Source organism: Euleptes europaea, chromosome 6 (genome assembly GCF_029931775.1).
Source record: "Euleptes europaea isolate rEulEur1 chromosome 6, rEulEur1.hap1, whole genome shotgun sequence".
Lineage (NCBI taxonomy): Eukaryota > Metazoa > Chordata > Lepidosauria > Squamata > Sphaerodactylidae > Euleptes > Euleptes europaea.
This window is the reverse complement of record NC_079317.1, coordinates 61,876,113-61,891,947: the sequence shown is the minus strand read 5'-3', so window position 1 is coordinate 61,891,947 and position 15,835 is coordinate 61,876,113. Positions and strand designations below refer to the sequence as shown.

The following is a 15,835-nucleotide window of genomic DNA, read 5'->3' as shown; positions in this document are numbered from 1 at the left end:
CCCACACACACCGGTAGCCAGGGGATACCTGTCAGTCATATAACACAGATTCATTTCTCATCATGCCTAAAATTTGCTGCAAAACTGGTAAATACCATTCTGTCCATGATAACCATGACACTACTATTTACATTTGGAATTGTAATGACTTCTGAAGCTTGGAAATTCCAGAAAATAAACCTACTGCAGAGAGCAGGCCAAGGCCCGTCCTATCCCAAGATCTAGTAGACAGCTTCACCATACCAGAGGACTTGGTTTTCTTGGGGCCAAAATTTACACTTTACTGGTAATACGACTATTCCAACTCAGGGAAAGACCATGTGGTACACAGTCTTGAGGTCTAATAGTGTTTACTATGACACCTCAGTCAAATACTCTTAATTTAGCTTTACTGGATTGTGAATTTAGTAAGCTCTCTAGTTTAGTATACTGTCATGTGTACTGGTAACCAAACATAAATCCATTTATTTCACAATCTCTTCCAACTTACCCTGTCTCCAGGCAGATATAATTATATACTGCAAAAGGCTTGAGAGCTGTATGATCAGAGACTTTGGATTATGCTTCTAAATAGTATAAAGGTTTTATTTAGTAACAAAAATATTGTTATAGCAACCATTTCGTACAAACTGTTTCCTGACAAATTATTTACAAAATGAGAAACTCAATTTTTGGGGTGATTTTAAATAATTTGCTTTTAAATTTCCATAAAATTAGGGTAGCCAGGTCCCTCTTTGCCACCGGCAGGAAGTTTTTAGAACAGAGCCTGAGGAGGGCGGGGTTTGGGGAGGGGAGGGACTTCAATGCCATAGAGTCCAATTGCCAAAGTGGCTATTTTCTCCAGGTGATCTAATCTCTATCAGCTGGAGATCAGTTGTAATAGCAGGAGATCTCCAGCTATTACCTGGAGGTTGGCAACCCTGCTTAAAATCAATTACTGTGATCTCTAAAATCAGAATTGAAATGCTTCTGGTAGTGTCTGAAGGAATCATATTGAATGCCTTCCTCAGTGCCAATATGGAATTCATGCTTCCTCTCATAAAAGTCTGAAGTTAATCCAACCAGGCTCTTCCAGACTTACAAAAACATCTCCCTTACCCCCAGCTTTGGTTGACCCCATTGTGCAGTGTCTTTGCCCTGCTTGGTGAGGCCACAATGAAAACTAAATATATGATGACAGGAAAAAAATGTTTTCAAGAATTCTGCTTTAATCCATGTGATCTAAATCCCCTGTCACTTCATATATGATGATAAAATGAGAACCTGTTCGGCAAAAGGAGGGACAGAAGTTCCGACAAACTGTTTTGGTGTAGCTCATCACTGTAGGCCAACAAAGCATGATGGGAAAAGTTTTATTTAATTTTTTTAATTTTTCCATCTTCAGTATAAGGCAATCCCTAATCCATGTCTGGATTACGATATGTAGGCAGTCTCTGCAGAGGCTAACATACCAGCATTCCAAAGCTTATCTCCAATTGATAGGGTTGCCAACCTCCAGGTTGTGGCTGTAGATCTCCTGCTATTACATCTGATCTCCAGCCGATCGAGATCAGTTCACCTGGAGAAAATGGCTGCTTTGGCAATTGGACCCTATGGCATTGAAGTCCCTCCCCTCCCCAAACCCCACCCTCCTCAGGCTCCACCCCAAAAATCTCCCGTCGGTGGCAAAGAGGGACCTGGCAACCCTACCAATTGAGTTGTGTCTCATGGACCATTGCCAATCTGCTGAAAAATTCATTGCATTATATAAAAATCGGCCTCCTGATTATTTAATAATATCTTCTACGTTATAATCCATCAATTCAAGTTTCTTCAGAATGTGACCCATACAACATGGTCAGCAGTTCATCTTCCTTCAGACTGAATACCATACCACACGGTCACCTGTCTTTGCCTGAGTTGAACTAGTTATATTACTTGTAAAATATACATTTTTGGCCCCAATGAAACCAAGTCCTCTGGTATGGTGAAGCTGTCTACTGGATCTTGGGACGGGGAGAGGCCTTGGCCTGCTCTCTGCGCTAGGTTTATTTTCCAAAATTTCCAAGCTTCAGAAGTAATTACAATTGCAAATGAAATTACTGGCATTATGGTTATTAAGGACAGAATGGCCTTACCAGATTTGCAGCAGATTTCAGGCATGGTGGGAGCAGAAAGGAATCTGTGTGATGCGGTTGATCGTTACTCCCCAGCCGGTGGGGTGGGGTGGGGTGGGAGCTCACCAGGAGCAAAAAGAGGCCTAGGCCAGTGATGCAGTGGCGTCAATTCTGAAAGTTACAGCATGATGTCACTGGCATCATGACAGCGCTCTGGTATTTGGGCAAAACCTCTGTGGTAGAAGTCATTTTTACCATAGGTTTTTTGCCCTGATACCCAGGTATCCCTGCATCGCCTGTGATGTGATGTCATAACTTCCAGTGCATGCTACCAGTAATTTCCTGCCAGCCAGCTGATTGACACTGGGGGGAAGTGCCCCACAGCAGGGTATTCCCCCAGCCCTGGTGAGGGCCTGGCAAGCCTATTATGTGAATTTCTAACATGTTCAAGGGAAAGTGAGGTATTAAGTGTTGCCCACGTGCTCCCTTATGGTGGGAGAGCTCCTGCTGGTGAACCAACCCTCCTGTTGCTGCTTACCAGACTAGCAGGAGAAGGGCCAGTTAGTGCACGTGACATTGTGAAATGTGTGATATCATGTTCAGCAGAAAACTTGGAAATGATGTAAGCACATCAAGCAACATTGTGGCTCTCCCTGAAAACTCCTAAGTTTATGTGGACACCCAGAGCGTTGCCCAAAGTACTTAACATCACATCTGGGGTTTGGCCAGACGTGATATAATCTCCAACCCGGCCGCACCCCTGAAGCTCCCAGGGATTCCCATCACCAGCCTGGCATCACTATCTATCGTGATTCAGCATCATGCAAGCTAGTCCTCTTAGTCCACTGCTGAGTTTAGCAGCCAGAGGAGTTATAAATTAACCCAGTGGCTTGCCATTTGATTATTGGAGGGAGAGTGGTGCTGGATCTGGGCACCAAAAAGTAACTGACTTTTTATTACCAGATAACATGGGGTTTGCTTGGTTCTCTTATCGAGTGGAGACTCTAAAGGGCTTTACGGGGGGAAACTGTTTTGAAGTGATAGCTAATGGGTTTGATCCTATAGAGGATTTCCATCTGTGGAGCTCAGCTTTCTCACTTGCCCCCTAAAATTCTGCTTAGGGATGGGAACCCCCACAAACAGCATGAGTGGATTGTTGGAAGACTACCACAGTAGGAGGGAATCAACAACAACAACAAAACCCTCAACTTGCAGAAATCTTCCATGGGGTCCAAGCCAGTGTTCCCAACATCATTTTTTTCAGCTGCTTTGGTTTTCCTTATAGAACATGAGTGAAAAACTGAATGACTGCTTGATCCAGAACCAAGCTTCCTTGGGGGAGATGGTTACCATCAAGACAGAGCCCTGCTCACCATGCCAGGAAGAAGAATATGGACAGCTTTGGTAAGAGGACACAGTAAGCTACTAGATTTAAACCTCCTGCCCTGTTCCACGCTGAGTTGTCTGTCAAGAAGGTTCTAGCACGTTGCAGAGTATTCTTAGACGTATTCTGGGCTATACTTTTGATTTATGCAAAGCACCAGATAATGCTGATGGGACTAAAGATGTTTGATATATCTGTAAAAGAGAGCAGTTCAGGTTGGGAAAATGGTCATTTGAGCATTCCCATAGTCAAATAGCAATGGCCTTCTGGTTAGCAATGTAGCAAAATTCCTTCTGGCTATTCACAGTGGCCTGCAGGCATTTCCAAAAACAGAACATACAGACTTGGTTCAGTGGCATGGGTTGTTCAATTCCTCTTACCAAAGTTGTGGTTGGGGTGGTGATAATTGATCCAGCTGCCTGCACAGTAAAAGTCTTGCAGAGGTTTGAATTCTTTCAGAAGTAAGCAAAGATATAATACTAAATTTAAGGACTGGCAGACAAAAGCCAAATAGTTTGTCTGGTATTTTTTGAAAAATCAGCTTGTTCTTTGAAGTAATTTTTTTATTGTTCTCTGCATTCTCTTCAGCTCAGGAAAGGTTGATTCCCAATCTGTAGACATGGAGCCTAAGAAAATGAAAGGAAAGCAGGATTTGATGATGTCCAAGAGCTTTCAGCAAGTCGATTTCTGGTGTAAGTGTCTCCTTACTGAATGCATTATTTAACTATTTGAAATTGTTCTCTTTATTATTGTTGTTGTTTCACTTTAATACCCCACTCTTTCTAGCCGAGACCAGGCTCAGAGCAGCTTGTGTGTGTGTAAAGTGCCTTCAAGTCGCAGCTGACTTATGGCGACCCCTTTTGGGGTATTCATGGCAAGAGACTAACAGAGGTGGTAACCCATTTACAGTGCATTCCTGAGAGGAATGCCTGCACTGGGCTTAGGAGGCAACGCAGCTGCACTGCCTCCAATGGAGGTTTTGGCCCAGCCGAAACCTCCTCCTGGTACCAAAAATCCGTGCAGCCCTCATAGGGATACCTCCTGGGATGCCGAGACGCCCCAAAAATGCCTCCCAGGACACTGGAATGGCCTTTGATGCTGTTTGGACACCAGCAGAAGGCTCCGTCGGTGTCCCGGGCCGGCTCTGCCATGGCAGCGCCCTGCGATCAGCATCCAGGCCTTCCTGCCGGCGTTCGGGCCACTAATGCCAGCGTTAGCTGCCCGGACGCCGGTGCAGGGGGCCTGGACGCTGGTGCGGCGCCTTCCTGACTTCCTAAGGGCTTTTGCCCTTAGATCTCAGGAATGTGCTGATAATCAATAAAACCATTAAAACAGCATTTAAAATAGCCCTAAAGTTCTAAAAACACCAATTATCCTAAAACTACTTAGGCGACTAGTAAGTTTTAACTAGGCGCCTAAGTAGTTTTAGGATAAAACTTAGTTTAAAAAGTTTTAACTAGGCGAGCAGATGGATTAAGTTACAACAATGGTGAGGATTGGGAGGCCAGCAATCATATATAGGAAACTGTAGCTGGCCTCAATCATAAGCCTGGTGGAATAGCTCTGTTTTACAGGCCCTGTGGGACTCTTTAAGGTCTTGCAGGGCCCTGGTCTCACTCGAGAGGCTATTCCATCAGGTGGGGGCCAGGGCCGAAAAAACCCTGGCCCTGGTCGAGGCCAGCTGGACATTCTTCAGGCTGGGGACCACCAAAAGATTGGTATTAGTTGAACGAAGAGTCCTGGGGGGAACATACCAGGAGAAAGCTTTCAGTGTTTAGAAAGGAGAAAGTCAAAACTCCACAGCTGCCATCTGGTCAGCAGTAAGTGGGGCAAATGGGTTTCCCTCTTTTTAAGTATTAGAGTTGAGCTGCAGGCCATTTTTGGCATGTGCAACTGCATGTCTTGATCAAAGAATGGATCCACAACATTGGCTTCAATGGTGAATCTCGAAGGCAAAGACTCTAGTACAGAGACTTAGTAGAACTATTGATAAAGAGACACCGTTTTTGTCTTGGAATTAGATATCAGAGAAAACTGTCCTGTCTGCTTTGGGGGCATACTTCTTGTACTACTTCTTGTACTCCTTCCTATATATGCTAGTTGAAATGAACAAAAATAATGCACTAATTTTTCCTGGAAATAGTAAAACTTTGCTCTGCTTAAATCAAGTGCAACATAAGTTGGTAACATAGGGTTGAATTCTGTGCAGCACCAGCAAAAGGTGGTGAAGGGGAAATATTTTTCCACCTGTTTTTGTCCTTTCTCCCCACCTATGAGCCTCAAAAATCAATGCTGAATGTTTGCAGACTTGCTTGGAGGAAAAGCCATTGAACACAGGCCGATGTGCTGAGTACTGGCAGAATTGGCAAGGGGCAGTTTTGCCCACTTTCCCCGTTCTGGTGGGTCAATTACCCTTGCAACCCTTCTCTCTGGGATTTGTTGTTCTTGTCTGCAGTTGAAATATAGAAACAATACAGTTAACAAACTGACTGTACTTGGCTACCTAAATTGATCTGTGGGGTAGAATTAGTAGTACTTGGTCCTCCTTTCTGGCAGTGGTTGGATTATCTGACTTTTGATTCTCTTTAGTTCTGCGATTCATTTTATGAATCATGCTTTTATTCTATAAACTACTGCTTTTCTATATTTACGGTTGCACAGGCCTGAAATCCTTTTGCCAGTTTTTGGGGGCTCGATCAGAGGCTGCACGACTGCCTCTTTGTCAGGTTTGAGGCTGTAAAGCTCTGAGGCTGGCAATCCACTTCCATGAAACTGTTTAATACTCTAGCACAGAACTTGCCTACTGGTTTGATGGGAAGTGCAGCTTAGTCAAAAGAACAAGTTTCAGTGTAATAAAGCCAGAAAAATTAGACAGTGTTCCAGTTGACATCTGTTTCATTATTTGATTCTTCAGAGTAATTCCTAGTTTGGTTTGATTTTGTTGCCTCTTCTTCCTTCAGTCTGCGAGTCCTGCCAGGAGTATTTTGTAGATGAATGTCCAAACCATGGTCCACCCGTGTTTGTGTCAGATGCTCCAGTACCTATTGGAATCCCTGATCGAGCTGCAATGACTGTTCCTCCTGGCATGGAGGTGATGAAAGAGCCTAGTGGGGAGCGGGATGTGCGCTGTGTGAACGAGGTTATCCCCAAAGGTCGCATCTTTGGCCCATACGAAGGAAAACTCTCCAGTCAGGACAAGTCAGCAGGATTCTTCTCTTGGCTGGTAAGTATCCTAACTGTGAAACTCAGAAAGGGTTGATACTGGGAAACTGAGTACCTCTAACTGAGGTACTAGTGAGGCTCCTCCTGTTTACAGCAAGGAACAGTTTAAACTGCTGATTGGAACAAATAAAGCTGGAGCAGGGTTGTTGCCCTACTGAAACAGTCAAATAGTTTATTTAGAAGAAATACTTCTGTAGACCCTTTTTAGCGTTGTTCCAAACTGCTATTCATGAAACTATTGTTTTCAAAGTGAAATGTTTTGAGGAATATATCTTGCCATCCTTATAGAACCTACATTAGCTGTCAGTTTGCTTCCAAGCACAACTTGGAGTTCTAATGATTACCTATAAAGTTGTAAATTACTCCAGAATAATTAAAGGATTGCTTGATGCCATCTGTTAAGAACGCCTTTGGAAGCTCTGCTCCATATGCCCCCGTCTTTGTGGTTGCTGGCCAGTAGGGACAGGATCCTCGCTTGTATGCCTTAGTCTTGGAATGTCCTCACTACAGCTAAGCACCTGTTGCCAAGTCTTCTTAGTGTTTGGTGCCATATAAATACATACCGTATTTTTCGCTCCATAAGACGCACCTGACCATAAGACGCACCTAGTTTTTAGAGGAGGAAAACAAGAAAAAATATATTCTGAATCAAATGGTATACTGCCCTTGGAAGCCCGGCGGGGTCTTCCCAGGCAGCGGAGAGCACTTTCAAGACACCCCCCGCCAGCCTGGCTTCTAGGGACTCCCTGGAAGCCCGGCGGGGGGGTCTTTAAACTCCTCCGCGCTGCCATCCCAGGCAGCGCAGAGCACTTTCAAGACACGCCCCCCCCCCCCCGCCTGGCTTCTAGGGACTCCCTGGAAGCCGTGCGGGGGGGTCTTTAAACTCCTCCGCGCTGCCATCCCAGGCAGCACAGAGCACTTTCAAGACCCCCCCGCCCGGCTTCCAGGGAGTCCCTGAAACCTCGGCGGGGGGGTGTATTTAAACTGCTCTGCGCTGCCTGGGATGGCAGCGTGGAGAACTTTCAAGACCCCCCTGCCCGGCTTCCAGGGACTCCCTGGAAGCCGGGTGGGGGGTATTTAAACTGCGCGCAGAGCAGTTTAACCTCCCCCCTCCCCCCCCACGCTTCCCGGTCCCGAGGCTCAGCTGTTGGGCGGGGAACCGGCCAACAGCTGAGCCTCGGGACCAGGAAGTGTGGGGGGAGGTTAAACTGCTCTGTGCTGCCTGGGCAGGCAGCGCAGAGCAGTTTAACCTCCGCACACACACCCCCCACTTCTCGGTCCCGAGGCTCAGCTGTTGGTCGGGGACCCGGGAAGCGCAGGGGAGGTTAAACTGCTCTGCGCTGCCTGGGCAAGCAGAGCAGTTTAAAGACCCACCGCCCCCCTTCCCGGGAGTCCTGGGGAGGGGGGCGGTGAGGATTTAAACTGCTCCGTGCTGCCTGCCCAGGCAGCACGGAGCAGTTTAAAGACCGCCCCGCCCAGTTTCCTGGGACTCCAAGGAAACCGGGCGGGGCGGTCTTTAAAGGCGGGAAAAGGTGGGGGGGTCTTGAAAGTGCTCTACGCTTCCTGGGATGACAGCGCGGAGGAGTTTAAAGACCCATCCACCGGGCTTCCAGGGAGTCCTTGGCTTTGATGGCTTTGATGGTACAGATTTTTAGGCCTCTTTTTACTTTTTTAAAATTATTGGCGCTTGCCTAACTTTCTTCCAACTACCTGAGGTAGAGTTGAGTCCAGTAGTACCAAAGAGACCAACAAGATTTTTGGAGTATAAGCTTTCGAGAATCAAAGCTGATGAAGGGAGCTTTGACTCTCAAAAGTTTAACTCCAAAAATCTTGTTAGTCTCAGGTGCTACTGGACTCAACTTGTCAGACACCAGCTACCTGTTTGCATTTTCTGCTTTTATGATGATTATTACTTTCAAAATGAGATTGGTAGCTTTAATTTTAAGTTGGAAGCCACCTGTGGAGGTTCTGTAGCTAAGAGCAGAGAGTATAAATTTCTTAATAAATAAAGGTTAATTATTCCACTTCCTCATTCTGGCTCAGCGTGTCCTCCTGCTAGACTGTGTTTTTTTTTTTGTTTTTTTTTAGATTGTTGATAAGAACAACCGCTATAAATCCATAGATGGGACAGATGAAACTACATCAAACTGGATGAGGTGAGTCTAGTTCTTGGTTATTCTTTTTTCCTTATTCAAAAGATTTATGCTTAGACAAAAATCAAAACCTGTTGCTTCTCTATTGTGATGATACTTCAGAAAATGACAGTATTTTAGATAGATTCTTAACTACATCATCAAACATTCTTCCATTTTCTCCTTTATTTTGGAATTTTAGAGTTTCACAGCAGGTGTGGGAGGAGGATTCAGAAAATTTAGCAGCACACATAACCCTTTCTGAAGTGGCTATCTCTCTCTGACTTAAAATAAATCTGGAAAGTTTTTTTCTTTTCTTTAAATTATTCTTTCCCCTTCTCATTTTATCATTCTCTTCAAACAATGGAAAAATTTAGGTTTCTGTGTATATCTGAAAGGGATCTTCCTTTGTAGTTTTCTTGTGTGGGTTTTTTTGTTTGTTTTTATGATTTTGGTTGGTGACTGCATTGCTAGTTTTAGTTGTACAGTTGAAGAAATTTAATTAATCTCGTATACATGGTGCTTCTGCAGAGAAGCTAACATCCACATTTTTTAAAAGTTCTCTTAATGTAGGTTGTATCAGAGGGAATCTGTGTTGGTTTGCAGTAGAAGAGCTAGATTCGAGTCCACGAGCACCTTTCAGACCAATAAGATTTTGGGGGTATAAGCTTTCATGAATCAAAGCTGATGAAGGGAGTTTTGACTCTTGAAAACTTATACCCCAGAGATTTTGTTGGTGTCTAAGGTATTACTGGATCTAAGGTACTACTGGACTCAAATCTAGCTCTTTTACTGCTTACTCCACAAAGTCCCACATTCCTCTTTGGCTTAAATTCCTTTGCTGCTTGTGGAGAGCAAAACAAATTGGTTAAAATAGTCATGTTGATGCTTTCTCATTGGCCAAAGTTGAGTTTTAATGAAGGGATCTCCCACTAAACATGGCCTGCTGGCCATATAATAGTAGAACTCCAAAACACTTTAAAAAAGCCAACAGTGGTGGTAGATTTTCCATTTAACACTACTGTGCAGAAATAGTTTGATATCCATATGGTATATTCTACTGAATCATTAATGCAACCCTTGTAGTCCACATACTAATATTTTTATTTTAAATACTGATACAGTAATATAGTTTAAGAGTTGCCATATAAGACATTGCAAAATTATGAAAGTTCAAACAGTGTGACAATAGCAAACTTCCTAAAAGGGGGCTAGCTATTTTCACCTCAGTCAAGAACTCCATCTTCAGTGGCTGCTTCTTATGACTAGGGTTCAATCACACATACACTTACTTGTGACTGAAACTCACTGAGCTGGGAGTAGCACCCTTCCAAATAAGCATGTGTAAGGTTGGGTTGCAAGGGTTGCTGATAACTGTTTGGTATTGATAGTGCTCAGTAACATGTTTAAATCGATATAGATTATTTTTGTGTTTTGTAGTCTGTGACTTGGTTGTTTTATAGAAGAATAAAAAAGCGTTTCAAAAACTGTTAATCGGGGAGGTTTTTTTTAAAATATGTGTATTAAACCATTCTGCTGGGCTAATTACCAAGACATTTAGGGCAGTGTTTCACCATTAGGCATGGACCCTTGGAACTGTTATTAACTGTGGGAGGAGGGCAAGTACAATACAGGTATCTTACTTTTTTTTTTACTGTGGCTGTGGTGGGAAGGAGAGTTTTTTGGGGAAACAGCACAAAGAGTATAAAGGGTTAAACCTGTTCTCCTTCTTGCCCCTCAGTACAACTCCTATCCAAATCAAGGACCCTATGTCTGCTTTTTAATGATAACAATTACTTGAAATGTATAACATGGTCTTATTGCTTTCCTGTACCTCAACTGTTTCCCCCCTCAGAGTTTGTGTCTTTCTTTTTTGGGTCCTGTATTGCCTTCTTGGTCATAGAGAAGCTTCTACCATTTCAACTGTGAAATAGGAGGTGGGAGGTGTGGGAAATTTAGTCTGGAGAGGAGACAACTGATATAATAACCATCTTCAAGTACTTGAAGGGTTGTCGTATACAGGATGGTGTGGAGTTGTTTTCTGTTGCCTCAGAAGGTTGGACCAGAACCAACGGGCTGAAATTAAATCAAAAGAGTTTCTAGCTAAACATTAGGAAGAACTTCCTGACAGTTAGAGCAGTTCCTCAGTGGAACATTTGCTGACAAATGTGAACTTAGACAGATTGTGAGAAGGAGGGCAGGAAGGTTTGCGTCAATGCTTGGCTCTTGTGGCCCTTTCTTATATGTTCAGGGAAATGCCGATTGCCACTTTGGGGTCAGGAAGCAATTTTCCTCCAGGCCAGTTTGGCTAGGGATCCTGGAGGTTTTTTTGCCATCTTCTGGGCAGGGAGCGTGGGGAGGAGGTGGTTGTGAATTTCTGCATTGTCCAGGGGGTTGGACTGGATGACCCTGGTGGTCTCTTCCAACTCTTATGTTTCTATGATTCTAGGAAATGAAAATTAATCTGTCCCATGAAGAGGAAAAGGAAGGTACTTTGTGATCTCACAGCACTGACTGCCTTTTCCTCCTTCATTCTTCTAAAGAAAAAGATGTAGCCCATCAGCTAAGACAAACAAGAAGACCAATAGTCCTTGTTGAAACACAATTGTGAAGCATAATTATCTTTACAAAGACTGTACCATGATAGATAATTCTCTTTCTAATGATTGCTTGGGAGGGAAGGAAGTATACTGGTGGTGAAATAATTCATTTTATGGCTTTTCAAACTGTCAGTAAACTGGCTGAGTTCAGTTTTCTTTAAAACTAATGCTTTTAGCAAATCTAGATTGCTTTTTGTATGCTAAGTTGTGCTTCTATACATATGTGTGTAGTATAACTCAAGTGTTCTGGTACTGAATGCTAAGACTTTTTCATACATTTTGTTCAATTAACAGGTATATAAGAGTTATCTCATACATGTACCCATACATGAACTAAACATATTTATTTATTTTACAAAATGTACACCCTGCCTTTCTGCCCTGATCAGGGCCAACAAGACAGCTAACAAATTAAAACATACATAATAAAATGACATTTTAAAAACCATTAAAACCAAAAAAGCACACATTGATAAAACAATTAAAAACCGAGCTAAATGCATACAAAAAATATAAAATACAACAATTGAAACATTGGGTAGAAAAAAGTGATCACTGAAGGAATGCCATATGAAACAAAAAAAAAGTCTTCATCCACTGGTGGAAGATGACCATAGAAGGGAACTGGCAAATCATGGAATGTGTGGCTAGAGCACCAAATGTTTAGCCTTTAGGTTTGTGGAAAGTTACCCAAGCTGATATAGATGCAAACTACTGACCATATGACTGTATGGTATTTTTCTTGTGATATATTTATCCTGTGCAAACCTCCTTGCCCATTTTTAGGAGATTGTTGTACATGGAAGAAAGCATTCCATTTGAGGTCTAGTTCATATGTAGATATGTCCCCCATAATGTAAGCTTTGGGTTAGGGTAAGAGAATTACTAAGTGTTTACAGACATTGGGAAGTCTAGGTTGGCTCCAGGGGGAAAGACTGTCTTGAGTGAATCTCACAGGCACATCACAAGTACTAGGGGTACTTGTACAACATGAAATGGTCCTGAAATAGCTAAAGTAGAACTGAAAATTTCAGGCATGAAGCCTCTAATGTGAACGTTTTATAAAATTTTGTGAAAGAACGTGATTGTGTGGGTGTGCTTGGAGGTTTTTGAAGATGCTTTCTCCATAAGCCAGTATGTCGGTTTTGAAATAAAACCATGTTACATTCTGGCATCTCACGTTTTCTCAATTTCCTTTTACCTCTGGTAGCAGTATCAGGCAAATAATTGGGACACATAACTCACGGTAAAGTTCCTAGATGTAGGAAGTCCGCAATAGTTCTGCAATCTGAAATACACTTTCCTAGAAGAAAGCCCCTCTGAATTATGTAGCATTTACTGTGGATTAGACCTGCTTAACAGGTCTAATCCACAGTACCCATGCATGGACTGTTTCTTATAGTTGGTTTTAACCAATTAATTCATTTGGGTTGCATCTAGATACTAACAGCCCATTCCTGAGCCTTCAGAGACAATGTGGCCGAGGCTCCACTGCGGGACCTCCAAAGCCATTCCCTGGCTGCCAAAAGGCTTTAAAAAGCCTTTTAATTAAAAAAAAAATAGGACATTTTGCTCCACTGAAAAGAGCAAAAAGCTGGCGCAGAAACTCTGTGGTTGTGGATGGTGTACTGGGGCGAAAGGGGTTAGGAAGCTGCCTACTGGCAGCTCCACCCTCCAGCACACACCCTGGGATGCCAGCGTGGGGCTTTGCATCGGTGGGATGCTGTCAGGAGGCTAAGCTGGTGTCCCTGGGCTGGCTGCCGCAGTAGCCCAGGGAGGCTGGTGTGAGTGGCCCAATGCTGACATCCCTGCCTCTCGCGGTGGCGCAAGAAGCCCTGGCACTTGTGTAAGCAGCCCGGATGCCAGTGTGGGCACTCACACTCCTCCTGAACTCTTTCGGGCCAAGAGGTGGCTGAAAATGTATTTAATGCTCCTGTTTAAAAAACAAAAAACAGTCCATGTCATTGTAGATCCCCAGAATTTATTTTGTGTTTCGAATGTGCTGTATTGTATTGTAAAAGAATGACTGAGTCTGCAGTCCTAAGCACACTTCCTAGAAAATAAGCCCTCTTGAACTGAATAGGACTCACTTTTGAGTGTGTATTTTGGGGAGTGCCTTGCACATTTCTCAGTATGAGACAATACCACCAAATATTTGTTTTAGTTGAAAATGTTACGTTTGCTACCAACAGTACATGGTATGGGATGTGTGTTGTTTTTTTCTCCAGCTACTGTTATTTTAGAAGTAAAGTATCTGCTACTTTTTGGAAAAGCTGAAAGCTTTGTATGGGCTGAGGAGAAGGTGAGCATGAATATACAACTGGCCAAGTTTCTTGCCTGTAGTGTTGGGGGTGCCTTACATTGATTTCATTTTACCCATTTGTGCTTTGTGGGATATTGAACTCAAGGAACATGTCTGAACGAAAGAGGAAGCCCAAGTTCTCCAAGGAGGAGCTGGACATTCTGGTCACTGAAGTGACTCGGAACGAAGCCAGGCTGTTTGGAAGGGAGACGATACGTCTATCCCATGCCGACAGGGACAAGATCTGGGAAGGCATAGCCAGAAAAATCACATCGGTGAGCCAGGTCCCCAGATCTGTTAAAGATATTAAGCACAGATGGGATGACATGAAGAGAAGGACCAGAGACAAACTGGCATTCATGCAGAGGTCCCTCTCCAGTCCCGGCAGCATGGGGAGGCCCTCGGCCATTGTCCTGACCGCCCACGAGAGAGCCATCGAGTCGACGCTGCATTCGTCACACCAGATGCACGGCTTCCGGAGAGCGGATCTGGACGTGGTTGACAGCCCATCAACCAGCTGTAAGTATTACCTTTCCTCCCCTGTCCCCTGCTGTACATATCAGTTCTGACAAAAAAGTGTATTATGTAAAAGGTCAAACTGCCCTACTAGTGAAACCATGCTCTTAGGTTTAGTGTTTTCTGTTGTACTTTGGTCTTCCTACCCTGCTGCCTTCCTGAGTCTTAGCTAATGAATAGATTGTCTTCAGCTGTACATTACATGTGATGGTATATGCTAGGATGCTTTTTTGCTAATTTGGTCAAAAGTAGGTATTATGCAGCTGCTCTCAGCCTATGGAGATGCTTGGAGTTTTTACACACACATGTATCTAGGGTGGGGAGGTGGGACACAAAAGGTTTGAACCAAGTCTTCATCGTTAATTAATCCAGGACATAGATTAGGGGTTGGTTCACATGGAGGAGAGAATGGGCCTCCATTACATGTAAGATGCATGGACTGGCCATATACATTACAGTGAATGGATGGTAATCTCAGTTTCCACAATATACTCACCCCTCTACTGAGACCAAAAGGTTGCAGAGATTGGGATATAACATGTGTGGGCATTCAATTAAGACAGGGGTCCCCAACCTTTTTGAGCCTCGGGCATATTTGGAATTCTGAGACGGCATGGTTAGCACAGCAACGTAATGGAGACCACAAAATGGCTGCCGTAGGAGGTGGAGCCAGCCACAAAATGATTGCCACAGCTTAACTTGAACAACAGTGCAGATCCTTAGGCTGTAGTGGCAGCTGCTGCCACAACAGCACTTAAAAAAATCTGCACAATGCTTAAAAAAAATCTGCACAGCCACTCAGAAGACTTGCTCGGCAAAAGCCCTACCTGCCCTCACCCACTTCCTAAAAACACTTGATGAGCATCAGAAAAGGTGCTGGCGGGCGCTATGGTTCCCATGGGCACTATATGGGGCAACCCCTGATTTAATACATATAGTACTTTTTGTGCCCACGCTGCAATCCCTGTCAGGATCCTCACTTTCTTCCTCAGACTACTCATCAGATTGAATCCCAATCCATGGGATTTCTGATAAGTAATTTGAGGAAGAAATGTGAGTTGGGGGGTTACCTATCCCCCCCCCCCAGTGTCCACAGAGACTGCAGTGGCGGTGGGCATGGTTATGAAGTTCCATAGTGCCAAGGTTTACAAAACATAGTCAAAAGTATACCTACAACTTTGGTAAGGTTCAATATTTCATCAGAGACCTCATATCTTTGACTATTTATGAAACGAACATCCTATCATGTTAGAGAATAATTTAATTTGCATTAAACAATCTTAACTGAATTCTCAGGAGTGCTTTTCTGGGTGTCCCTTAATCATAGAAATGCTCATCCAGGGCCCTTGACGATGGGGGTTGGGGTATTCCTCATTGTCCTTGATGAAAACCAGAGAACTTTAGCCAAGCCACAAGAGCACTTTTATTGCAATCTCTAAATCACAAGATTGTTGAAATAAGCATGCATGGCACTTAAAAATATTCACATGCCTTTGGTCTCTGCAGGTGCTGGGGGGGGGGATTTAAGGAGACGACCATTCTCTTTAATCTGGGGTTCTCTTCCTCAAAGTTCAGGAACTTCA

General features: G+C 43.7%; 1 protein-coding gene across 2 annotated transcripts in view; it reads left to right on the top strand.

The window, feature by feature from the left end:
- The window catches only part of PRDM11 (PR/SET domain 11), a 56,023-nt gene that overhangs the window by 19,348 nt on the left and 20,840 nt on the right, over window positions 1–15,835 (top strand). For both annotated transcript variants that reach the window (XM_056850851.1, XM_056850850.1), the window contains exons 2-5: window positions 3,382–3,500; window positions 4,069–4,172; window positions 6,441–6,703; window positions 8,791–8,858. In XM_056850851.1, coding sequence (XP_056706829.1) covers window positions 3,385–3,500; window positions 4,069–4,172; window positions 6,441–6,703; window positions 8,791–8,858 — 551 coding nt within the window. In that variant the 5' untranslated portion in view covers window positions 3,382–3,384. The remainder of the gene's footprint in view (window positions 1–3,381; window positions 3,501–4,068; window positions 4,173–6,440; window positions 6,704–8,790; window positions 8,859–15,835) is intronic.